Source organism: Orycteropus afer, unplaced genomic scaffold (genome assembly GCF_000298275.1).
Source record: "Orycteropus afer afer isolate SDZICR_OR568_19922 unplaced genomic scaffold, OryAfe1.0 scaffold00236, whole genome shotgun sequence".
Classification (NCBI taxonomy): Eukaryota; Metazoa; Chordata; class Mammalia; order Tubulidentata; family Orycteropodidae; genus Orycteropus; species Orycteropus afer.
This window is the reverse complement of record NW_006921823.1, coordinates 4,990,813-5,011,849: the sequence shown is the minus strand read 5'-3', so window position 1 is coordinate 5,011,849 and position 21,037 is coordinate 4,990,813. Positions and strand designations below refer to the sequence as shown.

At 38.9% G+C, this 21,037-nt stretch overlaps 1 protein-coding gene across 1 annotated transcript in view; it reads left to right on the top strand.

The window, feature by feature from the left end:
* AUH (AU RNA binding methylglutaconyl-CoA hydratase) overlaps window positions 1-18,916 on the top strand; it is a 371,318-nt gene extending 352,402 nt beyond the window's left edge. The window contains exons 7-10 of the mRNA XM_007949073.1: window positions 10,203-10,390; window positions 16,166-16,216; window positions 17,686-17,733; window positions 18,839-18,916. Coding sequence (XP_007947264.1) covers window positions 10,203-10,390; window positions 16,166-16,216; window positions 17,686-17,733; window positions 18,839-18,916 — 365 coding nt within the window. The remainder of the gene's footprint in view (window positions 1-10,202; window positions 10,391-16,165; window positions 16,217-17,685; window positions 17,734-18,838) is intronic.
* The last annotated feature ends 2,121 nt before the right edge of the window (window positions 18,917-21,037 follow it).

Genomic DNA, 21,037 nt, shown 5'->3' with positions numbered 1-21,037 from the left:
TCTGGTTAGCAGGCAAGTGTCTTAGCCACTATGCTACCAGAGCTCCCGTGGGTTAGGTGCACCTTATTCTTTAAGGAGACATCTTTGCTCTTCATCACTTGAAAGAGGTCTTTTGCAGCAGATTTGCCCAATGCAATATGTCATCTGATGTCTTGACTGCTGCTTCCATTGGTGTCGACTGTAGAACCTAGTAATAGGAAATCTTTGACAACTTCAGTCTTTTCTCCATCCACCATGAAGCTGTGTATTGGACTGGCTGTGAGGATTTTTGTTTTCTTTGTATTGAGGTATAAATGATACTGCAGACTGTAGTCTTTAGTCTTCATCAATAAGTGCTTCAAATCATCCTCACTTTCAGCAAGCAAAGTTGTGTCATCTGCGTATTGCAGGTTTTTAATGAGTCTTCCTCCAATCCTGATGTCATGTTCTTCTTCATATAATCCAACTTCTTGGATTATTTGCTCAGCATACAAGTTGAATAAGTATGGTGAAAGGATACAACCCTTTCTTGATTTTGAAATATGCAGTATCCCTTTGTTCTGTTCAAATGACAGCCTCCTGATCTATGCACAATTCCTCATGAGTAAAATCAAGTGTTCTGGAATTCCCATCCTTCTCAATGTTATCCATAATTTGTTATGATCCATACAATCGAATGCTTTTGCATAGTCAATAAAAAATAAGTAAATGTCTTCTGGTATTCTTTGCTTTCAGCTAAGATCCATCTGACATCAGCAATGATATCCCTCATTTCACATCCTCTTCTGAATCCAGCTTGCATTTCTGGAAGCTCTCTGTCAGTATACTGCTGCACCTGTTTTTGAATTAAGTTCAGTAAGATTTCACTTGCATGTGATATTAGTGATATTGTTTGATAATTTCCACATTCTGTGGGATCACTTTTCTTTGGAATGGGTACAAATACAGATCTCTTCCAGTGAGTTGGCCAGGTAGCTGTCTCCCAAATCTCTTGTCATAACTGAGTGAGTGCCTCCAACAGGGCATCCATTTGTTGAAACATCTCAAGGGGTATCTTCTATCAATTCCTGGAACCTTGTTCTTCACCAATTCCTTTGGTGTAGCTTCGACTTCTTCTTATATTACCATTGGTTCTTGATCATATGCCATCTCCTGAAATGGATGAACATCAACCAATTCTTTTTGGAACAGTGACTCTGTGTATCCTTCCATCTTCTTTTGATGTTCCCTGCATCACTCAATATTTTGTCCATAGAATCTTTCAGTATTGCACCTCAAGGCTTAAATTTTTTCCTCAGTTCTTTGAGCTTGAGAAATGCCGAGCATGTTCTTCCCTTTTGGTTTTCTAACACAAGGTCTTTGCACATTTCATTGTAGTAATTGGCTTTGTCTGCTCGAGCTGCTCTTTGAAATCTTCTGTTCAGCTTTTTTATGTTGTCGTTTCTTCCATTTGATTTAGCTGCTTTGCACTCAAGAGCAATTTCAGAGTCTCTTCTGTCATCCATTTTGGTCTTTTCTTGCCTTCTTGTCTTTCTAATGTTCTCTTGCTTTCTTCATGGATGATGTTCTTGATGTCATCCCACAGTTCCTCTGGTTTTCAGTCATTGGTGTTCGTTGTATCAAATCTGTTCTTTCAATGGTCTCTAAATTCAGGAGGGATATTATCAAGGTCATATTTTGGCTCTCGTGGACTTGTTTTAATTGTCTTCAACTTCAACTTTTTATTTATTTTTTTTTATTAAACTTGTGTTTAATAGTAACATCTTAAGCTTTTTTCTAACACAGGCACATTTTGTTTGTTAAATATGTAGGGATGGACATGACTACTCAAGAGAAATATGCTTTCTTGAAACTTGTCTTTATATTTCATATTCTTCCTTTTGATAGAGATGTGCATTTTAAAAATTCACTTTCCTCTAAAAACTCCTTAAAAGAAAACAAAACTGCTTAATCCACAATGTTGGGAATAATAACGGTAAAGACTGTGACAATGTAGAAAGAGAGGATTGCATGTAAAAGGTACACAACTTCATTTGACTTCCAGGCAGAAATTGGTTTTCTTGTGAAATCACCCAGTTTCTAAATGTTGGCACCTAATACAGGAAAAAAGAAGCAAAACCGTTTAGACTATATAAGGCAAATGAAACACAGTAGGCTATGTAGACTGGCAACTACCAGTTTGTTTTCTCTACTCTCGAGTTTGGCATTGAACTGCTCTTCTGCTGCCTGTCCATCAGGAGTGCCTCAGGCAACCCAGCAGCCATTTTAAGGGTAAGGATTAGACTAATCCTAATGATGCAGCTCTGGTAGCATAGTGGCTAAAGCACTTGACTGCTAACCAGAAGGCTGGCGGTTCAAACCCACCAGCCACTCCTCGGAAGGAAGGCTGGGCAATCCTACTTCCATAGTAATACTGCCTTGGAAACCCAAGGAGGGGTCGCTATGAGTCGGGGCCGACTCGACGGCACATAACAACAACAACAATGATGCAGCAGTTTTCATATTCTTAGTCATAGAAATTGAAGCTATACCTGTATTACCTGGTTTAGTCCTACTTTGTATTTACTGAGATCCTGGCCTTATTACTGAAAGAAATCATAGTGAATAAAGTAAATCAGTTGCCTTTGAATCATTTCTGACTCAGAGTGACCTCATGTGTGTCAGAGTAGAACTGTGCTCTGTAAGGTTTTCAGTGGCTGATTTTTTTGGAAATAAGCCTTTCTTCTGGTACCTCTAGTTGGGCTCAAACCTCCAACCTTGCAGGTAGCAGCTGAGCCACTTGCTCCACCAGGGACTCCAGAACATAGATACATAAATATTGTTTGATTTCTTGACTGCTGCTCCCATGGACTTCCAAGGCTATAATCTTTCTTTTATGGAAGAAGATTGCCACATCTTTCTTCCATGATATGACTGCTGGGTTGAACCATTTACCTTCCAGTTAGCAGCCAAGCTGCTTAACCATTGTGCTACCAGAGCTCAAAGACTGCAGACTTTAGAATGGATTATACCTCAACTTAAAACAAAAATCCTTACAACTGTACCAGTAAGTAACATCATGATAAAAAGAGAAAAGATTGAAGGTGTCAGGGATTACATTGTACTTGGATATACAGTCAACACTCATGGAAGCAGCAGTCAGGAAATCAGTCAATGTATTGCACTGCAAAAGACCTTTTTAAAGTGTTGGAAAGCAAAGATGTCACTTTGAGGACTAAGGTGCACCTAACCTAAGCCATGGTATTTTCAATAGCCTTGTTGTTGTTGTTGTTGTCGTTAGGTGCCATCAAGTTGTCTACAACTCATAGTGACCCTGTGTAGCTATGCTCAGTCCTGTGACAGCTCCATGATCCTTGCTATACCTGAGCCTATTGCTGTAGCCACTATTTCAGTCCATCTTGTTGAGGCCTTCCTCTTTTTTGTTGACCCTCCACTTTACCAAGCATGATAATCCTCCAGGGAATGGTCCCTTCTTACAACTTGACAAAGTAGGTAAGATGAAGTCCTGCCATTCTTGTTTCCAAGGATCATTCCAGATGCACTTTTTCCAGAACAGATTTGTTCTTTTAGCAGTCTGTAGTACTTTGTATTCTTCTCCAGTACCACAACTCAAAAGCATCAACTCTTCTTCGGTCATTGTCCAGCTCTCACGTGCATATGAGGCGATTGAAAATACCATGGCTTATGTCAGGTACACCTTAGTCTTCAAGGAGATGTCTTTGTTCTTCAGCACTTGAAAGAGGTCTTGTGCAGCAGAGTTGCCCAATGCTGTACATCATCTAATAGCTCGACTGCTGCATCAATTGGTGTTGATTGTAGAACCAAGTAATATGAAGTCTTTGATAACTTCAATCTTTTCTCCATTTATTGTGATGCTGCTTATTGGTCCATTTGTAAGGGTTTTCGTTTTCTTTATATTGAGATGTAATCCATACTGCAGACTATAGTCTTTAATCTTCATCAGTAAGTGCTTCAAGTCATCCTCACTCTCAGCAAGCAAAGTTGTGTTGTCAGCATATCGCAGGTGGTTAATGAGTCTTCCGCCAATCCTGATGCAATGTTCATCTTCATATAGTTCAGAATCTTGGATTATTTGCTTAGCATACAGATTGAATAAATATGGTGGGAGGATACAATCCTGGCATACTCCCTTCTTGATTTTAAACCATGCAGTGTCCCCGTGTTCTATTCAAATGACAATTTCTTAGTCTATATACAGGTTCCTCATGAGTACAATTAAGTGTTCTGGAATTCTCATTCTTCTCAATGTTATCCATAATTGCTATGATCCACACAATTGAATGCTTTTGCATAGTCAATAAAACACAAATAAACATCTTCCTGGTATTCTTTGCTTTCCCTCAAGATCCATGTGACATCAGCAGTGATATCTCTTGTTCCACATCCTCTTCTGAATCCAGCTTGCATTTCTGGAAGCTCTCTCTCAATATACTGCTACAACTGTTTTTGAATTATCTTCAGTAAGATTTTACTTGTGTGTGATAATGATATTGTTCAATAATTTCCACATTCTGTGGGATCACCTTTCTTTGAATGGATACGAATACAGATCTCTTCCAGTCAGTTGGCCAAGTAGCTGTCTCCCAAATATCCTGACATACCCAAGTGAGTGCCTCCAGCGTAGCATCTATTTGTTTAAACATCTCAATGGGTATTCGATCAACTCCTGGAGCCTTGTTTTTTGCTACTTCCTTCAGTGAAGCTTCGACTTCTTCCTTCAATACCATTCGTTCTTGATCATATACCACCTCCTGACAAGGGTGAACATCGACCAATTCTTTTTGGTGCAGTGACTCTGTGTATTCCTACTATCTTCTTTTGATGTTTCATGCATCATTCAATATATTGCCCATAGAATCTTTCACTATTGCAACTCAAGGCTTAAATTTTTTCTTCAATTCTTTCAGCTTGAAAAATGCCAAGCATGTTCTTCCCTTTTGGCTTTCCAACTCCATGTCTTTGCACATTTTGTTATAATAATTAACTTTATCTTCTTGAGCTGGTCTTTGAAATCTTCTGTTCAGCTCTTTTATCTTGTCATTTTTTCCATTTGCTTTAGCTAGTCCTCATTCAAAAGCAAGTTTCAGAGTCTCTTCTGACATCCATTTTGATCTTTTCTTCCTTTCTTGTCTTTTTAATGACCTTTTACTTTCTTCGTGGATGATGTTCTTGATGTCTGTGGTAGTTGGGGTTGTGTGTCAACTTGGCTTTACCACAATTTGGAGTGGTTAAAGTAGTTGTGATGTGGTTATTCCCATGATGAGATCGGATATACATGTTTTGAGCAGCCAATCAGTTTAAAGGGAGTTTCCCTAGGGTTGTGTGCTATTTCCAATAGATATATGGGCATCCTGGGAAAAAGACAAAAACTCTTTTGTGCTGTTGTGCTGCCTACAACTGTCTATGAGCAAACAATCCACAATTTGGCCTGGTAATCTTGAATTCATTGTCTGTTAGAGTCAACAGCTGGTATACTGCCTGCCAACCTTGAGCTTGTCAGTCCCTGCAGCTGCATGAGTCAGGAAAAGTCTCCAGCTTGACGTTTGATCCAGGAACTAGGCACTTGCCAGCTTCTGTAAGTGTGTGAGCCATTTTCCTAAGTTAAATTTCTCTATACATATAGGGAGCTCTGGTGGCATAGTGCCTAAGGCATGTGACCACTAACCAGAAGGCTGGTGATTCAGACACACCAGCCACTCCTCAGAAGGAAGACTAGGCAGTCTCATTCTGTAGAGATAGTGCCTTGGAAACCCAAGGAGGGGTCGCTATGAGTCAGATCCGACTCGACGGCAGTGAGTTTTGTTTTGAGGTTCTTATATAGATATAAGTTTTACTGATTTTGCTTCTCTAAAGAACCCTGCCTAATACAGTGTCATCCTACAATTCCTTTGGTATTCGGTCATTGGTGTTCAGTGCATCAAATCTGTTCTTTAGATGGTCTCTAAATTCAGGAGGAGTATAATCAAGGTCATATTTTGGCTCTCGTGGATTTGTTTTAATTGTCTTCAATTTTAAGTTGAACTTGCATATGAGCAGTTGACAGTCTGTTCCACAATCAGCTCCAGGCCTTGTTTTGGTGGAAGATGCTGAGCTTTGCCATCACCTCTTGCCACAGATGTAGTCAATCCAATTCCTGTGTACTCTGTCTGGCAAAGTCCACATGGATAGCCACTGTTTGTGTAGTTGGAAAAACATATTTGCAATGAATAAGTCATTGGTCTTGCAAAATTCTATCATGCGATCTCCAGCGTTATTTCTACCACCAAGGCCAAATTACCCAACTACTAGTGACTCTTCTTTGTTTCCAACTTTTGCATTCCATTCACCAGTAATAATCAACACATCTTGATTGCATATGCTCGGTCAATTTCAGACTGCAGAAGTTGGTAAAAATCTTCAGTTTCCTCATCTTTGGCTTTGGTGGTTGGTGCATAAATTTGAGTAATAGTCATGTTAGCTGATCTTCCTTGTAGGTGTATGGATATTATCCTGACAGCATGGTACTTCACGATAGATCTTGACACATTCTTTGTGACGATGAGTGCCATATCATCCCTCTTGAATTTGTCATTTCCGGCATAGTAGGTCATAGAGTTATCTGATTGAAAATGGCCCAAACCAGTCCATTTCAGCTCATTAATGCCTAGGAAGGAGCTCTGGTGGCATAGTGCCTAACCCATTTGACTGCTAACTAGAAGGTTGGTGGTTCAAACCCACCAGCCACTCCTTGGAAGGAAGACTGGGTAATCTGCTTCCATAGAGATACTGCCTTAGAAACCCAAGGACAGGTTGCTATGAGTTGGGACCACCAACTGAGCGGTAGTGAGTTTTTGGTTTGTTTTTTTTTTAATGCCTATGATATCAATTTTTAATGTATTCCATTTCATTTTTGACAACTTCCAATTGCAAATATCCATTAATAATCAGAATATGGAATGTATGAAGTATGAACCTAGGAAGTTTGCAGCTATTTCTTCTCATTTTGAATCATGCCACGTCAGCAAATGGAGGTCCTGAAAGCTCTACTTAATGTATATCATGAAGGTTGGCTCTACTCTGATGAGGCAGCTCTACCCCAGTACCTTCTGACCTGAGGGTTCATCTTCCAGCACTGTATAGGACAGTGTCTCACTGCTATTCGTAAGGCTTTCCCTGACCAATTCTTTGAGAAGTGGGTGGCCTCTTCCTTCTTCCAAGTCTGTCTGTCTGGAACCTCTGCTGAAACCCATCCATCATGGGCAACCCTGCTGGCGTTTGAAACACCAGTGGCACAGCCTCCAGCCTCACAACAATACACAAGCCACCACAGTACAACAAACTAACAGACAAGTTCATTTCCTTTAGCTGTTCCAAACTGCTTCACTCACTTCCTGGCCTTCCCCTTACCTGTTCCAGCCGTCTGTCCTGGCTCCAGCTTCCTGCCTGGGAGCACTACCCTTTTCTGTTCTGGCCGACTGCCCCTCACTCTCGCTTCCTGCTTGTGGGCTCTCTTCTTACTTGTTCCGACTGTTGATGTCATATGCATGTGAAAGCTGGACAATGAATAAGGAAAACCAAAGAAGAAATGATGCATTTGAATTATGATGTTGGCAAAGAATATTGAAAGTACCATGAACTGCCAGAAGGAACAAATCTGTCTTGGAAGCACAACTGGATTGCTCCTTAGAAGTGAAGATGGCCAGGCTTCATCTCACATACTTTGGGCATGTTGTCAGAAAGAACAAGTCCCTAGAGAGAAATATCATGCTTGATAAAGGAGAGGGTCAGCAAAAATGGGGAAGACCTTCAACAAAATGGATTAACACCGTGGCTACAACTATGGGCTAAAGCATAGTGAGGAAGGTGCAGGACTGAGCAGTGTTTCATTCTGTTGAACATAGAATTGCTTTGAGTCAGAACAAACTCAAAGACACCTAACAACAACAATAAGCTTCAGTGGGTATTTATTGTGGATCCAAGTAAAAGGAAATCTTTGACAACATCAATCTTTTATCCATTTACCATGATGTTGCTTATTGGTCCAATTGTGAGGATTTTTCCTTTATGTTGAGGTGTAATTCCTACTGAGGTGTAATTCCTACTGAAGGCTGTAGTTGCTGATCTTCATCAGTAAGTGCTTTAAGTCTAATTTACTTTTAGCAAACAAGGTTGTATCATCTGCATATTGCCAGTTGTTAATGAGTCTTCCTGCAACCTTGATTCTGTGTTCTATTTCATTTAGTCCAGCTTCTTGGATTATTTGCTAAGCATACAGATTCAATAAATATGCTGAACGGATACAACCCTGATGCACACCTTTCTTGATCTAAACCACACAGTAGCCCCTCGTTCTATTCAAATGGCTGCCTCTTGATCTATGTGCAGGTTACTCCTGATAATAAAACCAAAACCAAACTCACTGCCGTCGAGTTGGATCTGACTCATCGCAACCCCTACTTGGGTTTCCAAGGCAGTATCACTACAGAAGTAGATTGCCCAACCTTCCTTCCAAGGAGTGGCTGGTGGATTTGAACCGCCAGCCTTCTAGTTAGCAGTCAAATGCCTTAGGAGCTAATAAGTGTTCTAGATTTCTTCATAACATTATCCATAATTTGTCATGATCCACAAAGTAGAGTGCCTTTGCGTAGTCAATAAAACACAGATAAACATCTTCTGATTTTCTCTGCTTTCAGCCAAGATCCATCTGACATCAGCAGTGATATCTCTCGATCCATGTGCTCTTCTGAATCTGGCTTGGATTTCTGACAGTTCTCTGTCAACGTATTGCCATGATCATTTTTTAATTATTTTCAGTAAAATTTTACTTGTGTGTGATATTAATGATATTGTTCAATCATTTCTGTATTCTGTGGGATCACCTTTTGTTGGAATGGGCAGAAATAATTGATCTTCTCTAGTCACTTGGCCAGGTAGCTCTCTTCCAGGTTTCCTGGCATAAACAAATGAGGGTTTCCAGTGTTATATTCATTTGTTGAAACATCTCAGTGGGTATTCTGTCAATTCCTGGATCCTTATTAACCAGTCTTTAAAGAACAGGCTCCCTGACTCATAGCGACCCCTCCTTGGGTTTCCGAGGCAGTATCACTACGGAAGTAGGATTGCCCAACCTTCCTTCCGAGGAGTGGCTGGTGGGTTTGAACCGCCAGCCTTCTGGTTAGCAGTCAAGTGCCTTAGCCACTATGCTACCAGAGCTCCCATTGTTTTTCTACAGAGCTACATAACTATATAACTTTACCCTAAACCATGCTAATATACCACTGTATTCCCTGGCAAACATGGAAGATCTCAGGCTCAATGTCAGTGGAATGTGTCTGGGCACCTGAGAGTGGTTGTGCTTGTACTAATTACACCCTTTCATTTACATATTTATGTAGTATCTTTCAAGTGTATATGCATATTCTCATTTGACCTTTACTTCCTTTTAAAAGTAAGTATTGCCCCATCCAACAAATAAAAATAGTGATACTTTAGAGTCAACCAACTCGAAAAGTCTCAAAAATAGTACATGAAAAAATCAAAGCCAAATTCCTGGCTTCTGACATATCACTCAGTGGATTTTCCTCTGTGACTGGAAGGAAAGTGAGGGTATATCTTTGTCTGAGAGAGCATCTCCAAAAGAGAAGCCAATGAAGCAATTAGTACATGGTCTCACAGACACTACCATGACAAAGCCTATCTTTATGCAGTTGTAATTATCTGTTCTTTATTATTATTATTAAAATCATTTGCAATAAATTTTTCTTCAAAAGTGCTTGAGTTAAATTCTCAAGGTTTGACAAGTTTTATCTAAACTAAAAGACAAATGCCAAGTTTGAGAAAACTCTGCATACCTCTAGTAAGTGAGCTTAATGGACATTTCTGAGAATTGCTTCTCAGTTGCTATTCATTTTATGATTACTGACATGTCAACGATTGTGGATTGAATTCAGAATATACCAGAACTGTTGCAGGTAATATTCAGTGTCAAAATCATTTATTAATAACGTAATATTCTCAAGTACTTTTTTTGGTGTTATTTTATTAACTTTAATTACAGAGTTAGATTCTGTTTAGAATTAGTTTTCCAGTTCATCATTTTGACATGTAAACTTTTGGTCCTGGTTTATTTTTTATAAATAAAGAAATGAGACATTGAAGTAGTCAAACCATTCAAGTATCAAATAAATCATCGCATGAATTTTCTCTTTTTATCCATTCTGCAGGGGGTACACAGAGATTGCCACGCACTGTCGGAATGTCCCTGGCAAAGGAGCTCATCTTTTCTGCACGTGTGCTAGATGGCCAAGAAGCCAAAGCAATAGGCTTGATCAGCCATGTCCTAGAACAGAACAAAGAGGGGGATGCTGCCTATAAAAAGGCCTTGGACCTTGCAAGAGAGTTTTTACCTCAGGTATTTCTAATTGTATTTCCTCTTCTATCAATAACATATAGACAAGAAAAGCAATCATCTCACATATCTGAGATTGCGCTGGCTTCTGTTACAGAGAAAGGAATATATGGCAGTAAACCTAGAAACATTATGCTGGATTAACATTAACACCCTCTAAAATTAAAGTTACAATTTTAAAATAATCTGAGGGCAGCTGTAGACATCCTTTGACAATATATTACATGAACATTTATCACACATGGCAAAACTTCTTAGAAAATTATTTTAAGTGGTTCATCAACTGAAACTTCCAATTTGAGTCATGCACATGGAGAGAGACTGATGAGTGGTCCATTGTGTTGGACCATTCCCAAGTTGGAACACATTGAAATACACCGTTTTCTAACAGTAAGAGGGCTCCAATCTGTTATGTCAAAGTGGGCTTTCATTACAATGGCTTAGCTTAAAATAACCTGTTTGATGAAAAGTGGAAGTTTCTTGTTTTACTGTGTTTTTAGGATGATATTGGCATTATTTTGCTCCTTTGTGCACAACATACTTATATGCCACTGGCAAAATCCAGAACACACTCCCCATTGACCCGAGTATGACTACTCTGATGACTGATATTAGCCAGAGTGCATTGGTGGTCCTGTTTTAAGGAATTCTTTGTCCTATCACTCAGGTGTTTTTTCAGATATTCCTATGGTCTGAAATCATGGATTATAGGATTTTAACTTGATAGGAGAGGTCTTTTGCTATGAAATTAATTATATCTCTTCACACCTGCTAGAGTATGAAGTTTCATAAACCTACACAACCATTTCTAGAGTCAGAATAACTTCCTCTCTAACTCAGGTCAGTTAACTCAACCAGGATACATACCCTGTTTTTAGGCCACAGAGCCCTTTGAGAATCTTAAAATCTCTCACCAGAAAAATGCATATATCCATCCACATTTGTTCAGAGTGTTGCTTCATTTTCTCAGTGTGAGAACCTTTGCAGGCATCTAGAGATGCTCAGAAAGGGGCACAGTGCAGACCAAAGCTCTAGAGCTGGTAACATTCCATACATAGGCCCTTTTATTCTGATCTTACAGGCTTGAGTGCTCATAAAACTGCCAAGCTGTCCCTGGTATCTTTATGCAGTGGCACAAGTACGTAGGAGAGGTGGAGACTAGGCTCCAAAAACAGGGGTGCCAGGAAGACCTTGCCATCTTCTATATACTATGGTGGCAGCTCTGTCTTGTAGTTAACCAAAACATGTCTTCCGTTGTGGAAGAATAAGCTGTCTGCCTAACTCTGCCAGTTGCCTCCCAACTTAACCTTTTTCTCTCTGACAAAAGTCTTTCCTGTGTGCTCTTGTCACATTACTGTTGTTGCAGGGCTGCTGCAAATTACACAATTTCCATTCTCCAAAACCTGTAGTAAGCCAGCATTGTCTATGGTGATAGAAGCTAGGACCATGGTTACTCACAGGGATGAGAGAGAGTTGATTGGAATGAGGCATAAAAGAACATTCTGAGTGATAGAAATGTGTGGTGGGATGGTTATACTGTATAACATCGTTTATAACTCATCAAATTGTGTGATTAAATTTCAATTTAAAAAAAAAAAAAAAACCTGTGGTCATTTCTCACTGGTTGCAAGTGTTAGACTCTGGCCTAGCCTTTGAAAAGCTGTACTGTCTGACCTCAGCCTCCTATGTAGCCCTGTCCCAGCCTGCTCCATGGCCAGTACTCTGTCCTAGGGTTTCAATTTAATAGGCCAGTCTCCTCTTTTTTTTTTTTTTTCAGTCTCCCTAATGTACATGTGCCAAAGGGGCAAGGAGGCCTCATCTTCTGACCTCCTCTAACCCCACAAGAAGAAGACAGAATCACCATCAGTAGCCCAAGGCCTATTCCTGCAAGGCCAGACAAGCCTCCCTCCAGCCCTTTCACCAACCCTAACACCAGTGGTTCCTCCCACAGCACCCACCACCTCTCTGCTGGGTTCAGTAATTCACTGCACTTACCACACAGAACTCACAGATTGTGAGGTTTATTAGGGAAGCAACAGGCTACAGTTCAAGTTCAGGAACACAGTCTTTCTCAGCCCACTGTCTCTCAGCCAACAGTCTCTCTCAGTCTCTCAGCAGTGGGTGTGTCTCAGTGTTTCTCTCCCAGCAGTGCATGCCTCTCACAGTCTCTTACAATGCGTGTCCCTCATGTCTCTCTCAACAACACGTTTCTTGCATCTATCTCTCGGCAATGCATGTCTCTCGCGTCTCACAGACAGCAGTGAGAGGTTTTTTTCTGTCTCTAGGAGGTCTCCTTTTGAGCCTGGCAGAGTGACAAACATCAGAATTCTATACACCTGAGAGAGAATGAACTTCCCAGAAGACTGCTTTGTGCTGCTCCCGACAGAAATACCCCAGTGGATAACTTGAACAATCAGGAGCTACTCAGATGCTCACAGCAAATTTCACCATGGAGTTTACAAAGACTTATGGCTAGAAAAGCCACACTATGTAATTTACTACACCACAACGTGGAACCCTGCTATATAAAGTAGATATAGATAAAGCTGCTTTGTTAATATTAAAGTATGAATTCTGCCATTTACCCATTATAAAGCCTTTTGGTCAGATAACCTGACCTAGTGCATTATGAGTGCCTGCCTGCTTAGTGCCACTCTAAAACATGGTTGGATATCCATATCACAAAAGTTTTTGAGTAGCTTTATATTAGATTGTGAAGAATTAAATTGCTGACAGGTATTTGGGGACCTATTGGAGCATCGTCATGGGATGGTAGATAGCAGTCCACAGACATAGTAGTCCATACTCTAGCCAGTTGAACTTCTAGTGGCTTCCTGACTTTTTCCTACCCTGTGATGACCACTGACTTGATACTCACCTCCTATACCTACTACCACGTTATAGAATCAGACAAGACCCAATTCTTCCATGATCCAGTTAGTCCCTAATAACTCTCTGACTGAAAGCTAACTGTTGAGTTTGTTTTCTAAAACCACATTGCTTGATATTGCTATTACTTTGGTCTTTCTTAATTAATTTATAAGCAGTAAGCTTTTTTTAGGACAGGGACTTCAGATAATTTGTTCCCCTTATTGTGTGCTCTGGTAGCATAGTGCTTATGGCATTTGACTGCTAATCAGAAGGCTGCTCGTTCAAACCCACCAGCCACTCTTTGGAAGGAAGACTGGGCAATCTACTTCTGTAGAGATACTGCCTCGGAAGCCCACAGAGGGGTTACCATGAGTCAGAACTGACTTGATGGCAGTTGAATTTGTTTTGGGGTTTTTTTTTTAAAAGCTAATAGAGCTTTACAGTCAGTCTTACAAGTTCAGTAAAGATTTGTTGAATGATTATAGAGGGAGCAAATAAAGATTTTTACTGCTGAAAAATTTAAAAACACTCTCACTATAACTTTGGTAGGGAACTCTGGTAGCATAGTGCCTAAGGCATTTGACTGCTAACCAGAAGGCTGGCGGTTCAAACCCACCAGCCACTCCTCAGAAGGAAGATGGGGCAGTCTACTTCCGTAGTGATTGGAAACCCAAGGAGGGGTCCCTATGAGTCAGATCTGACTCGATGACACTGGCTATAACTTTGGTATTGGTATTTTCTTCAAAATATTGGCAAAATGTCTACCTAAATAGAGATTAAATCAAGAGAATTACTAGTTTTACTAAATATTTTGGTTTAATGACTTTCCTTGGCTTAGAACTTTGTGACCAAAACATATCTCAATTGAAATAAAGAGATGTATTTAAGAAAGGTTATGGCATAAGTCTGATTCTGATTACCTATGCCCTTCCTGATCTTTCTGAGTTTCATCTTCCACACTCAGAGCTCTACATAGACAGCTCATTAGTCCCTTAACATATCTGGAGTTCAGATTTACCTTCACACCTGTGAACTTGCTCTTTCTCCATGCTCCTCAGTGCAGTTAATGACATAACTGTGCACACATCACCCTGCCTGAGAACCAGTGGCATCTTCTCTGCCTCCTATCCCATTTGTAAGCTGACATCAAGCTGCCCTCCATCATGTGATAAACCATGCTGGCATCACCATGCTAGCTCATGCATTTGTCATCTGTGTCTGAAGAACATTGCTCTGAGAACTCCTAATTGTTAATGTTCACTTTTCTCCAAGTCAAACAGATTTATAAGGAGATGTTAAATGACTTCAGAAAATGTATAACCGAGAAACTACATGTAAAATTTAAAAAATGAGATTTGTGATGGAATAATCTTTATTTTTACAATTGTTATTTTGTCACTGAGAGATTACTATTCCAAATACTTAGAAAGCTTCTGTGAAGTTAGTATTTCTAGATGATTTCTGTATTATATCACTTCCACTTTTCTTTCTAAGAAAGGGTTGTGACGAAAAGACATTAGTTTTAAGTTGTAAATGGGAAGTTGATACAATCAAGCATTCTCTGTAATGTAGTATTTTTCATTTTTCTATTTTTTTCTAGACCATGTTCAACAAAGTAAACCAGCAGAACAGGTATCCTCTGGGAACTCATTAGAAATGCAGAATCCCAGGGCACATCCCAACCTACTAAGTCAGAATCTAAATTTTAACAAGGGCTCTGGGTTTTCATTTACATATGAGGGTTGGAAATTTCTTTGTTTAGATCATTGGTGACAGAAGTAAGTGGAAGAATCCTCATTGGGAGGATCAAGCTATTTAAAAAAAAAATCAATTAATGGCCCTGATAAATGGTACTAGTGTGCACACTACACCTGCAAACCACACTTAGAAGAATTGTGACTAAGGTTCTTGTCAAAGTAACACGGCCTCCAAATTGTAGCCTGTGAAAGGATGTTTAAGTATGTGACTGCAGAAGAGAGTTTAGATAGATCAGATTTGCTAATAGAAATCTCTAAATAGGAGAAAATGTGGTATTTTCATGTATTCATTCATTCATTCATTCATTCACGTAGTAGCTCTTAGAGTTCTTAATTGGATCTTTTATTTAGAACCTACCTTATATTTTAATTCAAACTATTCTTTAAAATATGCCATTGAATTCAAGTTTATTACCTACAAGCAATTTTTTGAAATTTAAAAATAATTTTATCTGGGATATTATGATTCTCTATAGGATAGTTTGGTAAGAGTTCCACAAGACCAGAATGGTATTTTACTTCTCAAAGAGAGTATCTCAGAGAGTATCTCTGTTGATACAGAGAGTATCCTAGTTCTTTCTTATGTTAATACATCCTAAAATACTTATTTAGGCTTCAAGTTTTTTTTGTATTGTGGGGTACTGTCTGTCTGTAGGACATATCCTTAATTAATACACTATCATCTCAGGTCTTGATGCTAATGGAGGAAAGATACAGAGCTAGTGTCTGCAATAGATTATTCCTGAACCTCACATTAACCAATAGTGTCAGCCCCATCTCCAGCCCGACCTTCCATCATAAGCATTAATTGGTGTGGTATCAATCAAACACTCTTCTGTTTTTCTTTTCCCTTCTGAACTTGTAAGGGAATTGTTCATTCAAGAGTTATAAATCCTCTACTGGATTACCTTCTGACCTCTGAGAATCCAGAGCTTGCCTTATAACAGAATGCTTATTGGATTTAAATACCTTGCTGGTTCAATATAGTTACTATACACTGCTTGGTTAAAATTATTCGCCTGCTGCCTCACAACCATTACTGGTTCTATGCCATGGATCCAGCAATGGAAATTTCTGAATGATACTGGGATGTGCAACATATTTGCATAAATAGCAATGAAAATCTGTATTTCTTTAATCTGAATTTTAGGGACCTCTTGCAATGAGAGTAGCGAAACTAGCAATTAATCAAGGGATGGAGGTAAGTTAACTTTTTCACTTGTTTTTTACTTTTGGAACAGAGAATGGAGATTTAATTTAAATGAACCCTGTTTAGATGTGTACATTATTTTTTAATGTTTTAAAATATACCTGTTTGAACCTATTACTGACAGTCACCAGGTTTTTTGTTTTTTGTTTTTTTAGCTACGTCGTTGATTTCATTCTGTTTATGGTGTTGTTGATTCAGTATCATAATTACAAGAGTTTGGTAATATCATTGATATCCCACAATTTATAACACCTTGTTATTTTTGCCATTGAGTTAATAGATTTAGTGATCAGTGGTTCATAGAAATTCAAAAGAAATAAGAATTCGTTTTTTTTATTCTCAGCACCAGTATCATAGTATAAAAAAAATTCCAAGGACAACTTCCTAGCTCTTAGCTGAATCTAGCTATCTCCCCTTTAACATTTCAGTGTGCTTTTCTGCTGGGGGGCCCAACATAGACAAGGCAAATTAGGGGATCCTAGAGATTCTCCAGGGAGATGACTCCAAAGGAGTCAGAGTAGAGACAGACAGGGGAAAGGAGAAGTGCATCACCTATTGATCATGGGTTTTTAAGTACAGCTGTGTTCTAGTTTGATTAAATGATGAGAATTTTGAAGAAAGGTGCTTCTTCCTTTCAGAATAAGAGTTACTATGTCTTTCTGGGCCCCATAGCAATAAAAAGAATTTGGATTTATTAACAGTATGTGTAGTTTTAAAACTTTGCTAAGTACTTGATAAACTTTTCAAAAATTCTTACATAATAGTAACAGTTACACTAGCAAACACCTTAAATAGTCCTTGGTATGTTCCAGATTATATTTATATTACACCAAAAACCAAACTCACTGCCATTGAGTCGGTTCTGACTCATAGCAACACACTCATTGGGCTTTCCAAGGCTGTAAATCTTTACGGAAGTAGATCATCCCATCTTCCTTCCACAGAGCAGCTGGTGGGTTTGAACTACTGACCTTCTGGTTAGTAGCCAAATGCCTTATCCACTATGCCATCAGAGCTCTTTATATATATATTATGTATATTTGTGTGTGTGTGTGTGTGTGTAAATTATACATATATATATATATATATGTATAATTTACTCATATTTTATGTCTCTTAAATGTTTTACAAAGGCTGTACTTGGGTTATCTCATTTAATTTTCACTGTACCCCTATTTCATACATATTACCATTACTCTGATGTTCATACATACCTCTCTGAGACACAGAGAGGCTAAATAACTTACCCAAATTCTCACAGCTTCCAAGTGGTAGAGTGAGGGTTTGAACCCAGGCAGCCTGCATTCCAGCATCTCTGGTCCTCCTTATAATTCTAACCTGCCATATTACTCAGAGGGTTACACTTCTTTGGAGTAGCGTTATTAAATGTGAATTTATATTGAATATACCACATTTTAAAAAGTAATTCCTGCTGAAATGAATTTTGTTCTTATCCTCAGGTTGATTTAGTAACAGGATTAGCAATAGAAGAAGCTTGTTATGCTCAGGTATGTAAAAAAAAAAAAATCATAAATTCACAGATGATACACTCTTACAAATTATGTTTACCTTCTGTATAATTCAGATGAATTCTATATCCTGAGCAAGCCTACCCTTTTACCCATTCCAAAGTCATAAAATGGATTTGAAATAGTAATCATTTGACAATTACTAATGCTAATGATGGATTCTGTTGCACAGACTGGACTAATGACTCTTGTCTACTTAGAGAACTCTTGAGAATAATTACGTTAGTATCATTCACTGTAGCTGTAGTATTTTGTAGGTGTAGACTTGAGTCCTGACTCTATGTGTAGAGTGATGATGGGAGGAGGCCATAAGCAGTGTGGCTACTTTGTGCGTGCTTCTGTGTGTGAGGTTTGTGGGCTGTTCCTGAGCTATAAGCCCTGCCACCTGCCCCCTGAAAGTTTACCAGTTCAAATACATAGCTGCTGCTTTTGTATGCAGTAAGGCTTTCTGTAGAAGACCATAGTCTTCTTACCTATTTATTTTTCTGAGAGATGTAACCTTGCTTTTGGGCATCTGAAACAGCAAAAGAGTTTTGTTTTCCTTTCTCTGAGAACTGAAAATTGCATCTGCTCCCATTCAAGCATGGTGGTGTCCTGAATTGTGAGCAATATGTTGAGTGTGACTCTATGCCTGTTCTGTGCGTATATATCACCACTTGTTGTTAATGCATGCATGCTATGAAAAAAGTAAATTACAGACATCTTAGAAACAGACAACCTCATTGTGTGGAGGAAAATTTGAGGAGGATATTTGGAGTTAGAATGATAAATTTGTTAACATAATTAGGAGGATCGTTCAAATGACTTGTTGTTGTGTGCCATCAAGTCAATTCTGACTCATGGCGACACTATATTACAGAATAGAACTGCCCCGTATGGTTTTCTAGGCTGTAAATCTTTATGGGAGCAGATTTCCAGGTCTTATTTCTCCTGCGGAGCTACTGGTAGATTCGAGCCACCAACCTTCAGTGGATTTCAAAATTTTAGAATGTGCTTCTAATTTATTTTCTCAGATAAAGCTTGTTAAACCTTACAGTTGTTTTTAATTTTTGGTATAAATAACATCATGTTTTCTTTTTCTTAGACCATTCCAACAAAAGATAGACTTGAAGGTCTTCTTGCTTTTAAAGAGAAAAGACCCCCTCGTTACAAAGGAGAATAGAAGAAACATAAGTCTTTAAAATGCCAGTGTAATACATCTACTTCTGGAAGTATCTTTCAGATGCACTATATGCCTCAGCACATGAAATTTCACCAACCAAAGTGAAATGTGAATTATTCCTAAACTGTATTAAATAAACTCTGGATTGGGCCCCTATTACGTGTACCTTGTTCAATTGTATATCTTGCTATGTTCCTTCAGGTTTATAAATCTAGTAGTTTATGTTGTCAAGATCACAAATTCAAAAATACTTACATGTTCTTAAAATTTTCCTGCTTTCCATTTTTAATTTTTCAATGTGAATAATTTATATATTGCACACTTTAGGAAATAATATTGATTGTATGTCTACTCTGCTTCATTAAGACAATAAAATGATTTCTGTATACCAAAAATGTGAAGTTATACCAAATATCATTTATAAAGGATTATACACGTGCACATATGTGCTCATATTTACATGTATTCATCTCAACCTGATTCTGAATGAAATTACCAAATATAAATAAAATTAGTGAAAAGAAAACTTGACATTTTTTCTTCTCTCCCCTTCTTTTTGAATTGAATGACTGGTTGCATGTTGGATTTTAGAAAAAACAACTTTTCCATGCCTATTCTCTCTGTCAAGTAACTTCTTTTATACAGTCAATCCTAGAATAAGTGGGGGGAGGGAGTTAATCTAATCAGAAACAGTTTGTGAAGCCCCGCAGAGGCTCATAGCTGTTACACTTCTGAGACCACCTGGCAAGTGGTCTGGACTTACCTAGTCTACTGACCCAACGAAGAGACCTCCCCACACACACACCCATTGCCCCCAGTCAATTCTGACTCAGAGACCCTATAGGACAAAGTAGAAATGTCCCATAGGGTTCTAAGACTATAATCTACAGGAACAGATTGCCACATTTTTCTCCCACAGAGCAGCTGGTAGTTTTGAACTGCCAGCCTTTTGGTTAAACTTAACCACTGCCCCACCAGGGCTCTTGCAGTCAAGGCTGGACCCTGAGAATTGGCTTGGGGCCATGGATAAGAGTCGAGTGGCACCCTTTCTGTTTCCTTACCCCCAGCTGTTTATATCTGATTTCAGTGAGAGAAGAGGAGCACATAACACATTTTTCTCTCCTAACAGAAATACCATTCCTTTCTGCCACTGACCAGACAAAGCAACTCTGAATGGAGGGCAATGTCTGAGTTTATATAGCTATATCAGGAGGGTAGGGGATGTGAAGTGTGTAGGATGTGATGAAGTGTAGAATTCTATTAAAAAGGAATTTGAGCTCCATCATATGCTAGATATTGTTTTCTGTTCATCTTAAACGAGACCATCTTCTGGGACTTACGTCCAGTTCTGAGTCAGGTAGCACTAGAGAAGCCAAGCTCTCCATACACGTGCCCTTCATTGATTGTTAGCCCCTGGTATCTCACTGTCACCTTGGATGCAGCTGTGTTTCATTCCCTTGACATCTATGCACACTGATAAATTATCCTCCTCCTCTCAGATGTTGACATATGGAATGACTACCTATTTTACTATGATTTTTCTACTTGTCACAGTGATTCCATTGCTGTTTGAAAGTATATGAACTTTACAGTTTTTAAAATCACTGGAACTTTTTCTTAATTTGGGAAATTAAGCCTCAACCTCAAGTCTAAAACTCTTATGATGACAAACATGAGTTTACCCTAACAAAAGTAGCACAGTGGTCTTCACTAATGCATATACAGCCCTCTAAGGAGTACAGTTTATCACATTAGCTGCTGAGGCTATGCAGATTTATGATGATTGCTCAGCTGATCAGCATAATATAAAAGGGGCTTATTAAAATTCATATTTGGCTCTCTGGTGATTATATCTGATGGCACACGCTTTGTTAACTGATAACCTTGCTGTCCATTTCATGTGTGATAATTTACAAATGAAGTGCTTGTACTTGTTTTGATAGTCTTGTAAAGGTTTCAAGGCCATTTTGTCTTGTCTGTGACATGTTAAAATGCCATTTTCATTTTAACTAAGTAGGAAATAATTATATTAGTGGAGGAAAAATACTAAGGGTGTGCAGAATGGCTTGTCACTCCTGACTTGGACTCATCGTCTAGTCTGCTCTTGCTGACTGAGCGCCA